Raw genomic sequence first — 15,169 nt, 5'->3', positions numbered from 1 at the left:
TCCTGCAAATGAGATGTGAAATAAGGAACAAGCAGAGTGGAGGCACATTTATACAGAGGGGGCAGGCCTGGACAGGACTAAGACCTGATGGTCACTTTTTAACAGCAAATCAAACAGAGAGGATCATTGACCAACAGCTCAGTGACATACTGCCAATATGATTGTCACCACTGTTTTTTCTCCCTTGTCTTGTCAAAGAGTGAAAACTAACCTTTGTGAAGAAGGAGAATGTAAGTTTAAGTGTGGGAGTGCACCGCGAATAACAGCGACCTATTTCATCTTGATATTTAAAACATGTAAAACAATTTACTATTAATATTAAGAAGATTAAAACCTTCTCAAATCATTAAATAATGCAAGTTTCTATTATAAATGCTTCTGTATTTGCATCCTTTATAGTGACATTGTAAACTTGCTTGTCCTTATTAGCTTAGCTTATGAAACTTTTTTGGTTACCTTAAGAACCTTATATTTGGTGGTTCTTTTAAGTACCATTTTTGTAATTGAGATGTGTGAGGAAGATAAGACAAGGCCCCTTTTGTATAAGAACCATTTAGACTGAAATATCAAATATGAAGTATATTTATACCATATTAACATATGTTCTCATTAACATGTCATTAACACATCCTGATTGAAATTAGCAGACCTGTTTATTTTAAAAAATGTATATCCTTAACATTACTTTTAGGCAAATGCTATGTCGATGACCTTTGGGTGGTGTTCACACGGGCTTCCTGTTTGAAAATTCCTCACCAAGCTCAGAACCATTCAGCCTTCAGTGGAAAAGAGGCCTTAGAGAGATACCTTAGAAAAAAAACTGTTTTGGTTACCTTAAGAACCTTATATTTGGTGGTTCTTTTAAGTACCATTTTTGTAATTGAGATGTGTGAGGAAGATAAGACAAGGCCCCTTTTGACTAAGAACCATTTACTACTACTGCGTAACTACAATTAAACTTACAAATAGACAGCACCTGAAAAGATGGGTTTTACTCAAGAAGATTGCATTGATCAGCACCCTCTTCAAACTCTTATCAAGAAAAACTGAAAAGTCACTGTATTTCACTTAAGCACCACAGCTGACTCACATTCACTCAGATATCTGCACTTGAGTAACATCAGTGGGAAAGAAGAAATTATTAAAAGTAGCTGAGCGATGTCATAGTGTGTGTGTGTGTGTGTGTGTGTGTGTGTGTGTGTTTAAGGTTATTTGTGAGGAAAGTACTTATTACACAGTTTTAGCCATTTACATCCATCAATTGACTTTGTGTTTAATATCACTGTTGTATTTGTATATATATCTGTAGTATCCATAAATAAACCTAATGTAGAAATCCATTTTTTTTATATTGCGATATGAAACCAGTACATTAAATCCACACAAAGGACCCCTCTGAAATCCTCAGGGTGTGTCCTAATCAAATAAAAAAATAAAATGTAGAGCTCACACTCATTACAGAAATGGTTGATACATCATTACTCAAAACTTAACAACTTAGTGGCAAGTTGTTTCAGACAGTCTGTGTTTCCTGTTTTGGGGGAGTTCTGTTTGAAATGTGGGACACTGAAAAGTCAATGGTTGATGACCTAAATGACATTAAATCATGTAATAAAACCCTCTCAGAGTCAGTAACACTCTAAATGCTAAATGTGAAATCCCATGTTCAGTAATTTTACTGAATTTTACTTTAATTTTCACTTGCTTTTATAAAACATAGGCCTGTAGGTTTGGAAGTCACATATTTAAATAGACTGTAATAGCTTTGATGCAACTCTTTGCTGTCATTAAGACCTTGTATCTCCATTCTGTTATTTTTTGCTTTTTGACATAATTTGTCAAAATTGTTAGTTGTTCTTTTAAGTTAAGATAGCTTGACGAATGGACCAATAGAAATGTTCCAGAATTACTTGAAAAACTATATATGTTTACATTCATTGTCATTTAAAAATTAAGAGGGTATTTTTCCTTCTATTGTAAAGTTGGAGCTAGTTGTTACATAAGAGCAATGCTTTAGTTGAGAGACATAAGGTAGCCAATTTTATATTTTTCATGCAGAAAAAGCTGTGAATTAGTCAAATCTAATTAAATAAAAGTCATGTGTATTGTGCTTTTTACAACTGATGTCACGAAGCAGCTTTACAGAATCAGTAATCAGTAAAAAGACAAGAAATCAACAACATAAGAAGACATGAATCACAAAAGCATAAAACCATTGTGATTTGTCATTTGTAGTTAGAGAGCATACTTATATTTAATATATTTATAACATTTACATTTGTAAATTTAATAATTTACAAATGTATTATTTAATTTGTCCTTCACCCTAAACATCTAAACCTTAACCCCATTCATACCCCTCCACACATTTTTGCCTGACTGAAGCACTTTTAGAATTGTCCCAGATTAGGCAATCCATCCTGTTCCATTTTTAGATTTCCTGAAATGGGACAAAGGAAACTTTCACTGAAATATCAAATATGAAGTATATTTATACCATATTAACATATGTTCTCATTAACATGTCATTAACACATCCTGATTGAAACTAGCAGACCTGTTTATTTTAAGAAATATATACCCTTAACATTACTTTTAGGCAAATGCTATGTCACTGACTTTTGGGTGGTGTTCACACAGGCTTCCTGTTTGAAAATTCCTTACCCTAATCTAAAACTGGACATCTGAGAAGTCACGTGATTTTGGTCTCATGCCATCACAGCTTGTGTTACCCAATAGTTTTATTGATTTTTATTTATTTGAGGAAGATCTTCACCAAATAGAGCTTAGATGTCCCACATCAGGCAGGGTCCTATATTACAGCAGTTCAAACTATTTAAATAAATAAGTTTTCCAAGGCACCTTTAAATCTATTCAGTCAAAACACACCAGATCTGGCTGTTTCTAATAATCCAGCAATACACATCCTATAAGCATCACCTCAAAGCAATAGTCATCTAGGACTTGGACTGTCACCAAACTCATCTCTGTAAATACCCCCCCCCCCCACACACACACACACACAACCAAAAAAAACCCTCTTAATTCGCTCAAAGTACACATGCAGGTCTTGTTTTGTGCAGCGTAGAAGGTATAAACTTCACAGCAAGTTTAACAGTGAAATATATGTAAGAAACTGTTGTTTTTAGGCAGACAAAAAAAAAGAGAAAAGCAAAGAGCTTCAGAAGCTTTCAAATATAGGAAGTTCTTTGCTGCGGATGGGTGTGGGTGTCGTAACCTCAAAACCTTTTAACACTTACAGACAACATCAAAATACACAAGGTGGTTTTGAAATGCGTGGAAATGCCGTGCAGAATTGCAAAACCTTATTCCTTCCTTTTTTGTAATCTGGACATAACCTTCCTTCATTTTTCTGTGCTACTTTCTGTGTAGTACATAGTTACAGGATGCCAAGCTTTGGGCTGTGGATATACGAAAAAGCTTAAAGGGTTAAAACAGGGTCTTACTTGTTGTGCATCAGCTCTAGTCATACTGCAGCAATCAGACACACAGTGATCTCTCAGGGAAAGAACACTGAAGGTCGGACATGAAGGAGCATCTGTTGCATGGATGTTGTTAAAAACAAATATGCTCAAAATGACTTCTTCTTTTTGTTATTCTTGTACTATTCTAAATTGTTATTCTTGTACTTTAGGAGTGAATTTCAAAGAATTCCTATTCATCCACCTGAGTTTTCCATCAATCAACGAGAGTTGCCTAAAAAAAGTCTGGTATGAAAAAAATGTGTGTATATTGCGTAAAATAAAAGGTAGATGCACACACGCACACACACTCACACGTACCCCTCTGCACTTCCCGTAAATCAAATGATTTCACGTCAATTGTTGATAAAGAGTTCTAGGATTTTGTTTTGCAGATTCCAAAGTCCAAAGTCTCTAAAGCAGGTAACATGCGTATATCCCACTATTTACCCACTACGTGGCTGCTGGGGAAAATGACTGTTATACGGCTATTATAATCTTTCCAAAGCCCCAAAATATGCAGTCCAGTGGATTCAGCCCATTGCGTTTAAAAAACACAACCAAAATCTGAACCTGTTAGTAAAAATAAAGCAGAAAAAAAATCTGCTCTTGTATAATAGGGCCGCTCCACTGAGCAAAGATACTGGCCCATAATTTTCTTCTTCTTTTTTCCTTCATTTCATTCACTGCAGTGAAAATACCATGTGAAAATTCATCGATGGTGGTGAATACAGAAATACATTTCTTCTGTATAATTTTTTAGCGATTTGAGTGTTAAAGGTGCCTTAGAATGTCTGTTTTTCTTAGCATCGTTGAATAATGAAAGTTTGGTCATTCAACAGGAAATCACATACCCTGAACTTTAAACACTGCTTTGTCCTCTTTCAAAGGAAAATACATCATAATCAAAACAGGGCTGGAAAACAGCCAATTTCAAAACCCCCAAACTGTTACATAACAGTCTTGACTCATTACCTTTACGCCCCAAAAAACTGCCCTCTACCCATCACACTAGCAAAAACTGTCGTCAAATGTTAAGGTCACATGGTGTTGTTGATACAGGGCAGCAGCACAGACACCACCAGACTCTGCTAGTTATAGCTTGCTAAGTGGTCAGGCGGTGGGTAGTGCACCGACTGCAGCGGGGACGGGGATCCACATGAGCTAAATGCTAACACTAGGTGACTTTACCATATATTCTCTAACCGAACCACCTCAGCCGACTACTAACTACTAACTAAAGCTAAACACAAATTAGAAAGGAGAACGTAAGACTTGAAAAGCCTTTACGTAAACTGTTATGTTCTTGTTTGACCAGCTTGACCAAACTGAGTGATATAAATAAATTTGACCAGTACATTTTGGCCAGCAGATTAGTCAACCAGTATAACCTGAATGCTGAACTGAAAGCATACGCTTTGCTGGTCAAGAGCTAAGCTGGTTAACCAGCTGGCTTAACAGCCTTGAGTATGGTTTACTTGGATGACCAGTCACTCCGCTGAATAAGGATATTGGCCCAAATTCTTCTTCTTCTTTTTTTTTTTTTGTCTTCTTCCATTTCAGTGCAAACATCATGTCACCAGCATTAAGTCACCAGCAGTGGTAAAACTTTGTTCAGTATCACTTATTAGCAATGGTGTGCCATGTTAAAGGATCAGGTCAAGCTGGGTTTTTTTATATAGTTGAATAATGAGAGTTTGGTACATGTAAGTGACAAACTGTGAACCCCACTGTTGTGTTCTCCGTCAAAAAGTAAAGCCAGCATGACCTAAACAGGGCTGAAAACGGGGCGATTCCAACTCCCCAAACCTGTTTCAAAAGAGTCTCGACTTGTTATATTCTCACATACACTTATCACACTGTCCAAAGCTGGGCTCAAAGCTGGGGAAACAGTAAAGTACCATGGCAACTTCGGGAGAACATGCTGTTGTTGATATTGGAGGCCAGCCCATCACCTCCAGACGCTGCTAGCTCTGGGTTGCTACGTACACCAGGCCTCGTGGTCGTGACTTTGTTTTTCTGCACCAGTGTCTGCAGAAGATGAGCTCAAACTCCACATGCAACAATAACGCTAGGTGACCGGCTGAAACTAACCACAGATCATAAGAGAAAGCACTGGCTTATTCTTTTACCGGTAATATTTGAGAAAGCCAAACCCGGGGAAGTGAGGGAGGGCAAGACTACAATGATAGTAATTTGATAGTAAGTGGTTGACCAAATTAGTCAACCAGTATGACCAGCATCCCGACCAGCTTGTCCATGAAACTCAAATGTAAACATACACTATGCTGGTCAGGGCCTAAGCTATTTTTTAACTTTATAAAGCCACTGTTTTGTGGGTTCATATAAGATTCACCCATTCAAAACGTAATCATTTTATTATTAACCAAAACAAAACAAAATATGCAGATTTAACCAGCTGGAATAAAATGTGTACTGAAGTTCTGCAGAAGTTTGATACCATATGGGAAATAATTGGACATATCATAAAGATTTACTGACACATGACTTTCAGTACATTTTTTTAAAAAATCTAAAATAATTTTCCACTGAAATACATTATTCATTCATTGAACCTTTAATATTAGTTTTTTTTATGTGGTAAAAAGGAATTGAACTAGACGTATTCAGCTCAAATGCACAGCCTGTGTATGTACTATTGTTTCATTCAGAGTACGTATGTGAGTTTAATAAAGCTAGTCCAAAGATGTTGTCACCTTGATCATTTTTTACGAATTTCTCTTTTTAGACTGTAATTATGCAGCGGCCTCTTCCATGTTTAACTGTCCTCTAGAAAGTATGTGTACAGTCACTGTGCCGGGACATTATTGTGCACTGAGTGTACTAATAGAACAGTCCCGCTGTTTCTCAATCGGACACTATTCTGTTCATCAGTATGTACTGCCACACAGCTCTGTCATCTGCACTGCCACTTTAAAACTCTATACTGTAATGATACCCCAGGATGCCTTACATCACTACATTATATTAATGTAGTTACTGCACACATAATTCATTCTGTATATTATATTATATTAATGTAATTATTACTGCACTACAATCACTTTTTATGCTTTTATGCCTCTATCATGCTGCTCTCTTGTTTGATTTTGCTGCTGTAAAAACTGACTTTCCCTGTGGGATAAATAAAGTGATCTATCTATCTATCTATCTATCTATCTATCTTGATATGGCAATGCAGTTTACCAGTCAGACCAGCGAATTTGACCAAAATGTTAAAATGCAAAAAAATCACACTGAAATGTATTATTATTATTATTATTATTATTAATATTAATAATAATTAATATAGCGTTGTTATTTTACTTATTATTATTATTAGTAGTAGTAGTAGTAGTAGTAGTATATAGTAAATATAGTGTTATTATTTTGCTTCTTCTTCTTCTGAATTATTTTTTATTGTAAGAAATAGTGCTGGAAGATTGCCCGCTGAGGTCCCCTCTACCTGCGTCTAACCAGCTGCCACCTCCACAACCAGGTCCCCCCCCAACCCACCACCACCCATGGCTCACCCGCCTGCCGCTGCTGCCTGTTTGGTGGCCGTGCTGAAACCTAGATGGACTCGTGCCTGTCTGACACTATTAATATCACCACTATCAACTTTCTGTTGTATCTGCTTTGGTAATTTTTATCATTAATGTTTAAAATAGTCTGGCCAGAGGAGGATGGGTCGGGTCCCCCTTGTGAGTCTTGGTTCCTCCCAAGGTTTCTTCCTCCAGCTCTGAGGGAGGTTTTCCTTGCCACTGTCGCCGTTGGCTTGCTCACTGGGAGTCTTTGGCGCTTCATGTTATTCCTTCTTTCTTCTCTGTCCTTTATTAAGTACTAATTATGTAAAGCTGCTTTGTGACGACTACAGTTGTAAAAAGCTATACAAATAAATCTGACTTGACTTGACTGGACCAAACAGTTTTACTCAGCGCGCCACCTTGTGGTGCAAGTAAACATCACCGCGTTAAGCACGCCCCCCATCACGTGCTGAATTGAGCGCCAGTTTCAATGTGGTGTTCAGTTTCTCAGCCGCGACAGTGAAGCAGTCTGAGCGCCTCAGTTCAGCTTTTCAGAGGTAATTCATTATTCTCTTCTTCTCACTTCTTTATCCTACATGGCGTACAGCCTGTAAACATCCCTGCATACACGCGGAGGTGTTTTACTGTACAGTAAGCTGTGTGAGATTTTGCACTGTTTATAGGACTGCGTGCTGAAAAAAAACACTGCTCCCAAAAACATATTCATTTACAGCTCGCAGTGGAAACCACACAGTAGTTTTGTAATTAGAATAAATAATAAAGAAATGCGTTCGTTTAGTAATTAATTTGAGGTGATCTTGTGTCGCATGTCAGCTTTATTCCACTTTCAAATAGATTTGGCGGCAAAAAACAGGTTCCCCTTCTGCGCGAGTTTCCCGCGATTCTACAAGACTGTACTTACTGTACATTAGGTTAGGACTGGAGTAGCAGTCCGGTCTGCATTTGTTTCGGTTTGTTGATAACATGGAGAGAATGATCCCGGAATAATGCAAGATTGTTTTTGACTAGATTTCAAATGCTGCGGCTAAACTGAATTACATACAGGGGCTTTTGGAAGGGGGTGGGGTGGGGTGTGTGTGGGGGGGGGTCTCCAGTCCTCCGGATGATTAACTCAGCTCTACGACATTCAGAAAATAATTATTTAGTTTTAATTATATAATTATAACTATAACTGTACGCAAATGTTTCCTCAATTTTTTAATAAAAAAAAAAAGGTTCCTCAAAAAGCTTAAGTCATATTTATCGGACGGGTTAGTGCGTAAATGCACTAATTTTTATTTCAAATATATTTTTTCGCCTACAGTGTTCACAATGCTCACAAGCAAATTGTTGTACACCACATGTCTATTTTCCAGTATGATTTTATTTTATGAGTTTATAACCAGTATTTAGATTTACATATTTTGTGTGTGCGAATATATGTATATACATATAGATACAGAGATAGATAGATGAACCTATGGGCACCGTGCGTAATGCCAGGTGTGGGTTAGAGGGCTATACAGCCCTCCAGCGTTGAGCTGTGGGGCAGTGGAACTGTCCGCTCTGGATTGATGGAGCTCCATCCAGTACTTTTGGGATGCGCTGGGGATGAGGTGGGTGGTGATCATCCACATCCCGGCCTTACTAACGCTCCTGTCACTAAACGCAATCCAATCTAAACAACAATGCTTCAAAGCCTAAAAGAACTCCTAATATAAAGCATCCCGGCCTTTTTAATAGCCTTGGTGAAGGAGCAGGTGTCACATGATTAAACACAGGCTGATAAGGAAGGGAAATCCCGGAAATGTGCGCTGTGAGAGGTTAGTGAGCACATGGTCCCCTTCACCGGCGTGACTGTATGTCCACTCAGGGTCTCTAAACCCACACCTGAACCTCCTCTAAAGGTTAGTCAGTGTTTTTATGTGTGTTTTATTCTAAATGCCTCGTTTTCTCTGAAATGGTAGCTAATGTTCACTGAACAATTTAGCGAGCAGGTTTACTGAGTACAGAACTCTCTGAGACATGAACACAGTGTCTCATAAGGAGGTCTGGAGGTTTTTTAACACTGATTAACAAATGTTTCAGTCATTTTTAAACATAACCGATACGTTTTCTAAAAAAGCTCAGTGAGTGAAGGGCTTCATTCATTCATGTCTTCAGAGTGAAACGAGGAAGTGACAAAGGCGCGACACATGTGCTTTCCCCCCATTGGTCAGGATGTGAGTGTAGGAGGGTACTGACGCCTCTGTACAGGATCAGTGGGATAAAGCTAATACAGCATTTGCTCATGAGGATTTGGGAGAAGACTGTAAGGGAGAGGGATGAGGAGAACTCAGGGGACTTTTTGGGCTGGCATTCGGATGGCTACTAATGTGTGGTAGGAAGCCAATCCCCCCTCTCTAAAAAAAAAAAAAAAAAAAAAGTGAAGCCAGGAGTGACAGATGACAGGGTGAAAAGGGAGCAGACGGGTGGTGGAGGGTTGGGCAGACCTTTTGTAGGCATGTGAACAAGGTAGAGATGGAATTTATATGGCGTTAGATTGGAAGCAGAGGGTTCAGACATGTCCCTCCTTGCAAAATCTAGTTATTTCATAACTCCACAATTTTTTATCCCTTTGACACTTATATGATAATATACAATAATACGCCTTAATACACCACTATGTGTGTATCACTATAAATACAGATTTAGGGTTCGAGACAAGGATCTGATCCTAAATCAGCACTGGAAAGCTTGTTAGGCCAAGACCTCAACTCCATTCACCATGTTTTTGAACGTCTGGTATTTTCTACTCTATGGGTTTCCATAAGCCGGAGCTGGAACGGTAGGGTGTCACTAATCCTGCTGTCAGTAGTAGCACCATACAGAGCTTATTCTCTGCTGAAATCACACTGTAAGCAAACCAAATTGAGACATTTTGATGTTCAGTACCAATCCATATTATGTACAGTTGACTTCTCTCCCTATGATATTTTAAAGACAGTAAGAATTTGATGCTGTTTTACTGCTAATGATCAGCCTTTTGCTTCAACCGGTGTTTTTTTGTTTTGTTTTTTTTTGTACTTTGTTTTTAGACAGAAGAGCAAAATGAAATGTGCATCAGATGACCGGTGAGTAGAAAGCGTATTAGTTGTGGTGGTGAAATGTGTTGAACAATATTAGCCTTTAGGTTTTAGTTAGAACCTCTGATCTTCTTCTCTGACAGAGGCCTAGTGGCCGCCATCCTGTTCATTTTGGGAATGGGAACGCTTCTTCCCTGGAATTTCTTCGCAACTGCCTTTGCTGTAAGTGAGATAGGGCACTTCTCACCTCTATACAGGCAATGTTTGCCCAACTCCAAAATAATTGGCTAAAATAATTCTTTTGTTTTTCGCAGTATTTCAATGAACGGCTAAACACAACAACAGTGGCCAATGTCTCAGGGTCTGACCAGACTGACCCATACATGTTCAACAACATGTGTGTGCTGATTTCTCAGCTACCTTTGTTGCTGTTCACCCTCCTGAACTCCTTTCTCTACCAGCAGTAAGTATCAGGACATGTTTCATATTCATTGATTCATTGAGTTTAGAGGACTGAAATAACTCCTTGTGATTCTGATGCTGCACCGATCTGAGGCGTATTTATTTCTCCATAGTATTGCAGAGAAGATAAGGATAGTTGGCAGCATGGTCTTTATATTACTGCTCTTCGTCCTCACGGCCGCTCTGGTGAAGGTGAAAATGGAACAAGACCTTTTCTATAACATCACCATGACAACCATTTGGTTCATCAACAGTACGTCCGCTAATTATATTTAATAATTATATGACCTGACAATTTTTTTTTTCTTTTCTGGTGTTTATGTAGTGTCATGATGATTTCTTGCTTGTTAATAATTAGAGAATAGGATACAAGTACTAGCATTACTTACTTATTGATAATGTTTATACTTGATCCTTGTACTAGCATTGCTTCTAATATACGCATTCGGGTACTTTTTGAAGTTGCACCCACTGCTGACACAGATATGCAATACACACACACAACTTGTCTAGTCCCTGTAGAGAAGTATTGCCAATACAATAGGACTCTCTGGATGAGATAAACATGAACCTATTGTACCATACCTAATGCCGGGTTAGGGCTAGAGGGGTATAACGCACCCCAGCATTGATCTGCTCCATCCAGTACATTTTGACTTTCTTTAACGCACTTATCGCTGAATGCAATCAAATCCTCACAGCATTGCTCCAAAGTCTGGTAGAAAGTCTTCCCTGGACAGTAAAGACAGTTATTTCAATAAAAGCAGGATAAACTCTTTTTAATACCCTTGATTTAGGAATGCCCATTAAGTGTATGTTAATTGTACTAGACAACTAGCATGGCAAAAATGTTAGAACTTGATAATTGTACCAGCATTATTTACTTTTTATTAATTTTGCGATGTGATAATTGTACCAGCATTGCTTAAGTGCTGCTTATTGTATAGCAGGATCATTTTAGCATGTTATTATTGTTAGACCATGATTAATATGCTAGCGTTATCTTTACATTGTTGTATAGTTACTGTATTGGCAATTCTTGTATATATTGTTAATGTCACAATATTATAATTGTATTAGCATCACTTGGATGTTGTGAATGTAATAACATGCCTATCAATCCCTCTCTTGCTAGTGTTTGGGGCAGTGCTGCAGGGCAGTCTGTTTGGTCTGGTTGGGAAGCTCCCTCAGAAGTACAGCTCCTTTTTTATGAGTGGCCAGGCTGTGGCCGGCATCTTCTCTGCTGTGGCCATGTTAATCTCGCAGATATGTAAGTTCCTTCAGATCTCAGATGCAAAACCCAAACATGCCTCACTAAAAGGCTGTATTCAGTTGTGCTGATTGCGCTGTGATGGTTATGTTTCTTCTAAACCTCTGCTTTGGTTTTCTCTAGCTAAAGCAGACAATGAGAATGCTGCTTTGGGCTACTTTGTGACTCCCTGCGTGGCCACACTCCTTACACTGTGCTGTTACTTACTGCTGCCTCATCTGGTAAATACCCCTTTTAATTTTATATTTACTCATACTTATTTCACTTCAGAAATGAAATGATATAGCACATTATTAACATGGAACAACATGGTAATAATTTGGGAATTATATGAGTCCTTCAAAATTAGATGGTAAATGTTTTATATTAGACTTGCACGCTTTGCCAAATTAGCATTTCTTTATGTTTCAGAAATTTGCTCGTCTTTATTTGGAAGATGGTCCCAGTAACAAAGAGGAGACCAAGAAAGAGCTGTTTCTAAATCAAACAGGTAAGTTGAAGATATTAGTGTTACCTTGTGTTACCTCGTGACCCTGGGCACCTTTAAGCATGTGACACACCAATGGAAGATGATTTGTTGAACTATAAACAATTGGCAAACTAACTTTTTTATAATGTCACCTTGTTTGTGTTTGTTGTAGAGAGTGTGACCTTGGTGAAAGTGAAGCTCAGTGAGCCTGCCTATAGTCCAGACTGCTATGGTCTGAGCATGTTAACTGACCCTAAATCTGAAGCCTACAAAACTGCTGATATAGTAGAGAAGCAGAAAGAGCAGTGTGAAGAGAAGTCACCTGTGCTGGCAGTCTTCAGAAAGGTGTTGTAAAATATGTTTTGTAATTATAATATTCAGGATCTGATGTGAAAAGCATAATTGATGGTTAATTCATTATTATTTTATTCATCTATTTTTTTAGGTTTGGGTGATGGCCTTGTGTGTGACATGTGTCTTCATGGTCACGCTGTCGGTTTTCCCAGCGATCACTGTGCTGGTGAAACCAGATACAATGTTCACAGGGACATGGGGTGAGATTTCCTTGCTCTCCACAACACAACACTCTTCTTCAAACATTACATGAGAACTCTGAGAACAAGAAGAGGCCATGGATTAAATGGCTGCTTTCCTCTCTTCCTCTCTCTTTCAGCGGACATTTTTACTGCCCTCTGTTGTTTTCTGGTCTTCAACGTTATGGACTGGATTGGCCGAAGTGTCACCTCAGTTGTTCAGTGGGTAAGGCTTAATGTGGCGTTTTCTATTGTTGTTGTTCTTTTAAAAAGAAAAGGCACTGCTTATATTTTATTGTAATTAATGAACTGCATGACCTTCCACTATTTTGTACCTTTGAAAATGTGAGAAATCTGATAACACTCTGTATTTGTTCTAGCCTGCAAAGGGCAGCAGCCTGTTCCCAATCCTTGTAGTGGCTCGAGTGATCTTCATCCCTGCACTCATGCTGTGCAACATTCCAACTCACACCTACCTGCCAATACTTTTCAAGCATGAATTGGCCTATGTACTTTTCATGTCATTGTTTGCTATGACAAATGGGTACTTCGCCTGTCTCTGCATGTCCTATGCACCGCAGTAAGTACTATTCAAGCTCAGTGAGATGTCTTACAGTAGTATACTGTTCAGAATCCGTCATTTAATACGTTAGTATATAACAGTGAAGGGTAATTGTGGATTAAAGTCACTGCAGTGATTGCTGCACACACTCATACCTTCATTCATTTTTTGCCCTCTAGGTTGGTGAGGTCTAAAGATGCAGAGACGACTGGGGCTCTGATGACCTTCTTCCTGGCTTTGGGGCTGTCCCTTGGAGCTGCGCTCTCCTTTGTGCTGAAAATGCTTATATAGCGTTCACTGGTGGCACTCCTGAATGCTATTACTATCCCAGCATGAGACATTCATGCACTCACTCTATCACTTTAGTACTCTTTCTTGCACTCTTTCGCCTACTCCCATAGATGAGACCACTAATTCATTCTTATATCTGCTGTACACTTTCACTGTCCCACCACGCAGCTCTTTCTTTCGAGATATTCCTTGCAGGCCTGGCACAGCTGGCAGTGTCTATAGGGAAAAAATGAATACCACAGTGTGCCCAGATTATACTACAAATGACAGATGATGCATTACAGATGCAGAATGTTTCAAAATTATATTTATATGCTACATATAACACCAGTTCTATTTGGCTCCATGGACAAAACCTAATAGTAGGATCAGGTCAAGGTCAGCTGAAACGGATAAGATGATCAGCAGTCTGAATGCACTCCTGACTTGCTCTAATTATGAGGGATTTTTACTTGTTTATAAATTATTGAGCACCTTTTTATACTGCATTTATTATAAACCGCCTTTTTTATTATATTTAAATACTTTTATATGAAGAACTTTTTTTCTTTCTTACTGTTTTAAATGCTTTTGATGACAGATTTCTCTTGTTCCTAAGTGTAGCTGAGTAACTTCTAATAGGTTTGTTAATGTAGTACATCTCACATCAGACCATGATGCAATAAAAATATTTTGAATTTTTTATTATACAGCAATTTAGGACAATTCTCTTTGCGCTTGGTTTTGAATTATGTGGTACATACTGTATTTGGATTGAAGGGCACATTCTTATCGAGCTGTAAATATTGCACTCCATGAAGTTGACAACCTCTTTGAGGTATCTCAACTTGGCACCAGATAACATCAGTGCTCTAACTCGGCTTTTACACCAATCAGCCATAACATTAACACCACCTGCCTAATATTGGCCCTTCTTTCCACTTTGCTGCCTATTATATTCCACCTCCTAACAAATGGCATTGTAGATGGAGATAATCCATGATATTCAGTTCAACTGATATATTACTTTGTTATGGCTGATTGGTGCCATTTTAAGTTAACCTGAATTTGTATTTTTATTTATACAGTGTATATGTGGTCCACATAGTACTGATGTTAGTATGATCCCCTATTTTAGAAAACCGAACACCTGTCGACGTCTCACTGTAATTTCTTATTCACGTCACTCAGCGACAAGGCAGCTACTGTGTTTTGCTCTTTTATTAACTGGACAAAGGGAAAACTTTTGAATTGTGGATATATGTTACAAATAAATGTATTTTATTTGACTCAATTTCAGTGTTTGATCATGCCTTTCATCAAAGCCATATGTTATGAAGTACATGGTTGAGTATGTCATCATGTCTTCACACAACCTACAAAAAGTTTCCCACCAACCCAATGAACGCTTTGGTCATAACATTCAAAAGTTGACACATTTAATGTTTTTCTTTTCAATATTGTTATCTAATATTTCATTTGTATTCATTTATGGATGTGTAATTCATGTGTCATGTAAAAATCACATG

At 38.2% G+C, this 15,169-nt stretch overlaps 1 protein-coding gene across 2 annotated transcripts; it reads left to right on the top strand.

Moving 5' to 3' along the window:
- The first annotated feature begins 7,533 nt into the window (after nt 1-7,533).
- slc29a2 (solute carrier family 29 member 2) lies at nt 7,534-14,892 on the top strand. 2 transcript variants are annotated; one of them, XM_072661972.1, is made up of 13 exons: nt 7,534-7,566; nt 10,087-10,122; nt 10,218-10,296; nt 10,389-10,537; nt 10,650-10,789; nt 11,672-11,806; nt 11,930-12,027; nt 12,218-12,296; nt 12,448-12,620; nt 12,721-12,829; nt 12,949-13,034; nt 13,189-13,388; nt 13,550-14,892. In XM_072661972.1, exons 2-13 carry the CDS (start codon nt 10,100-10,102, stop codon nt 13,659-13,661), a joined length of 1,383 nt encoding a protein of 460 aa, XP_072518073.1. In that variant the 5' UTR covers nt 7,534-7,566; nt 10,087-10,099; the 3' UTR covers nt 13,662-14,892. The 2 variants fall into 2 exon arrangements, with proteins under 2 accessions (XP_072518073.1, XP_072518074.1); XM_072661973.1 differs by lacking the exon at nt 7,534-7,566 and adding an exon at nt 8,830-8,916.
- The last annotated feature ends 277 nt before the right edge of the window (nt 14,893-15,169 follow it).

Source organism: Salminus brasiliensis, chromosome 18 (assembly GCF_030463535.1).
Source record: "Salminus brasiliensis chromosome 18, fSalBra1.hap2, whole genome shotgun sequence".
NCBI lineage: Eukaryota > Metazoa > Chordata > Actinopteri > Characiformes > Bryconidae > Salminus > Salminus brasiliensis.
The sequence above is the reverse complement of the archived record's forward strand: the minus strand, read 5'-3'. Positions and strand labels throughout refer to the sequence as shown.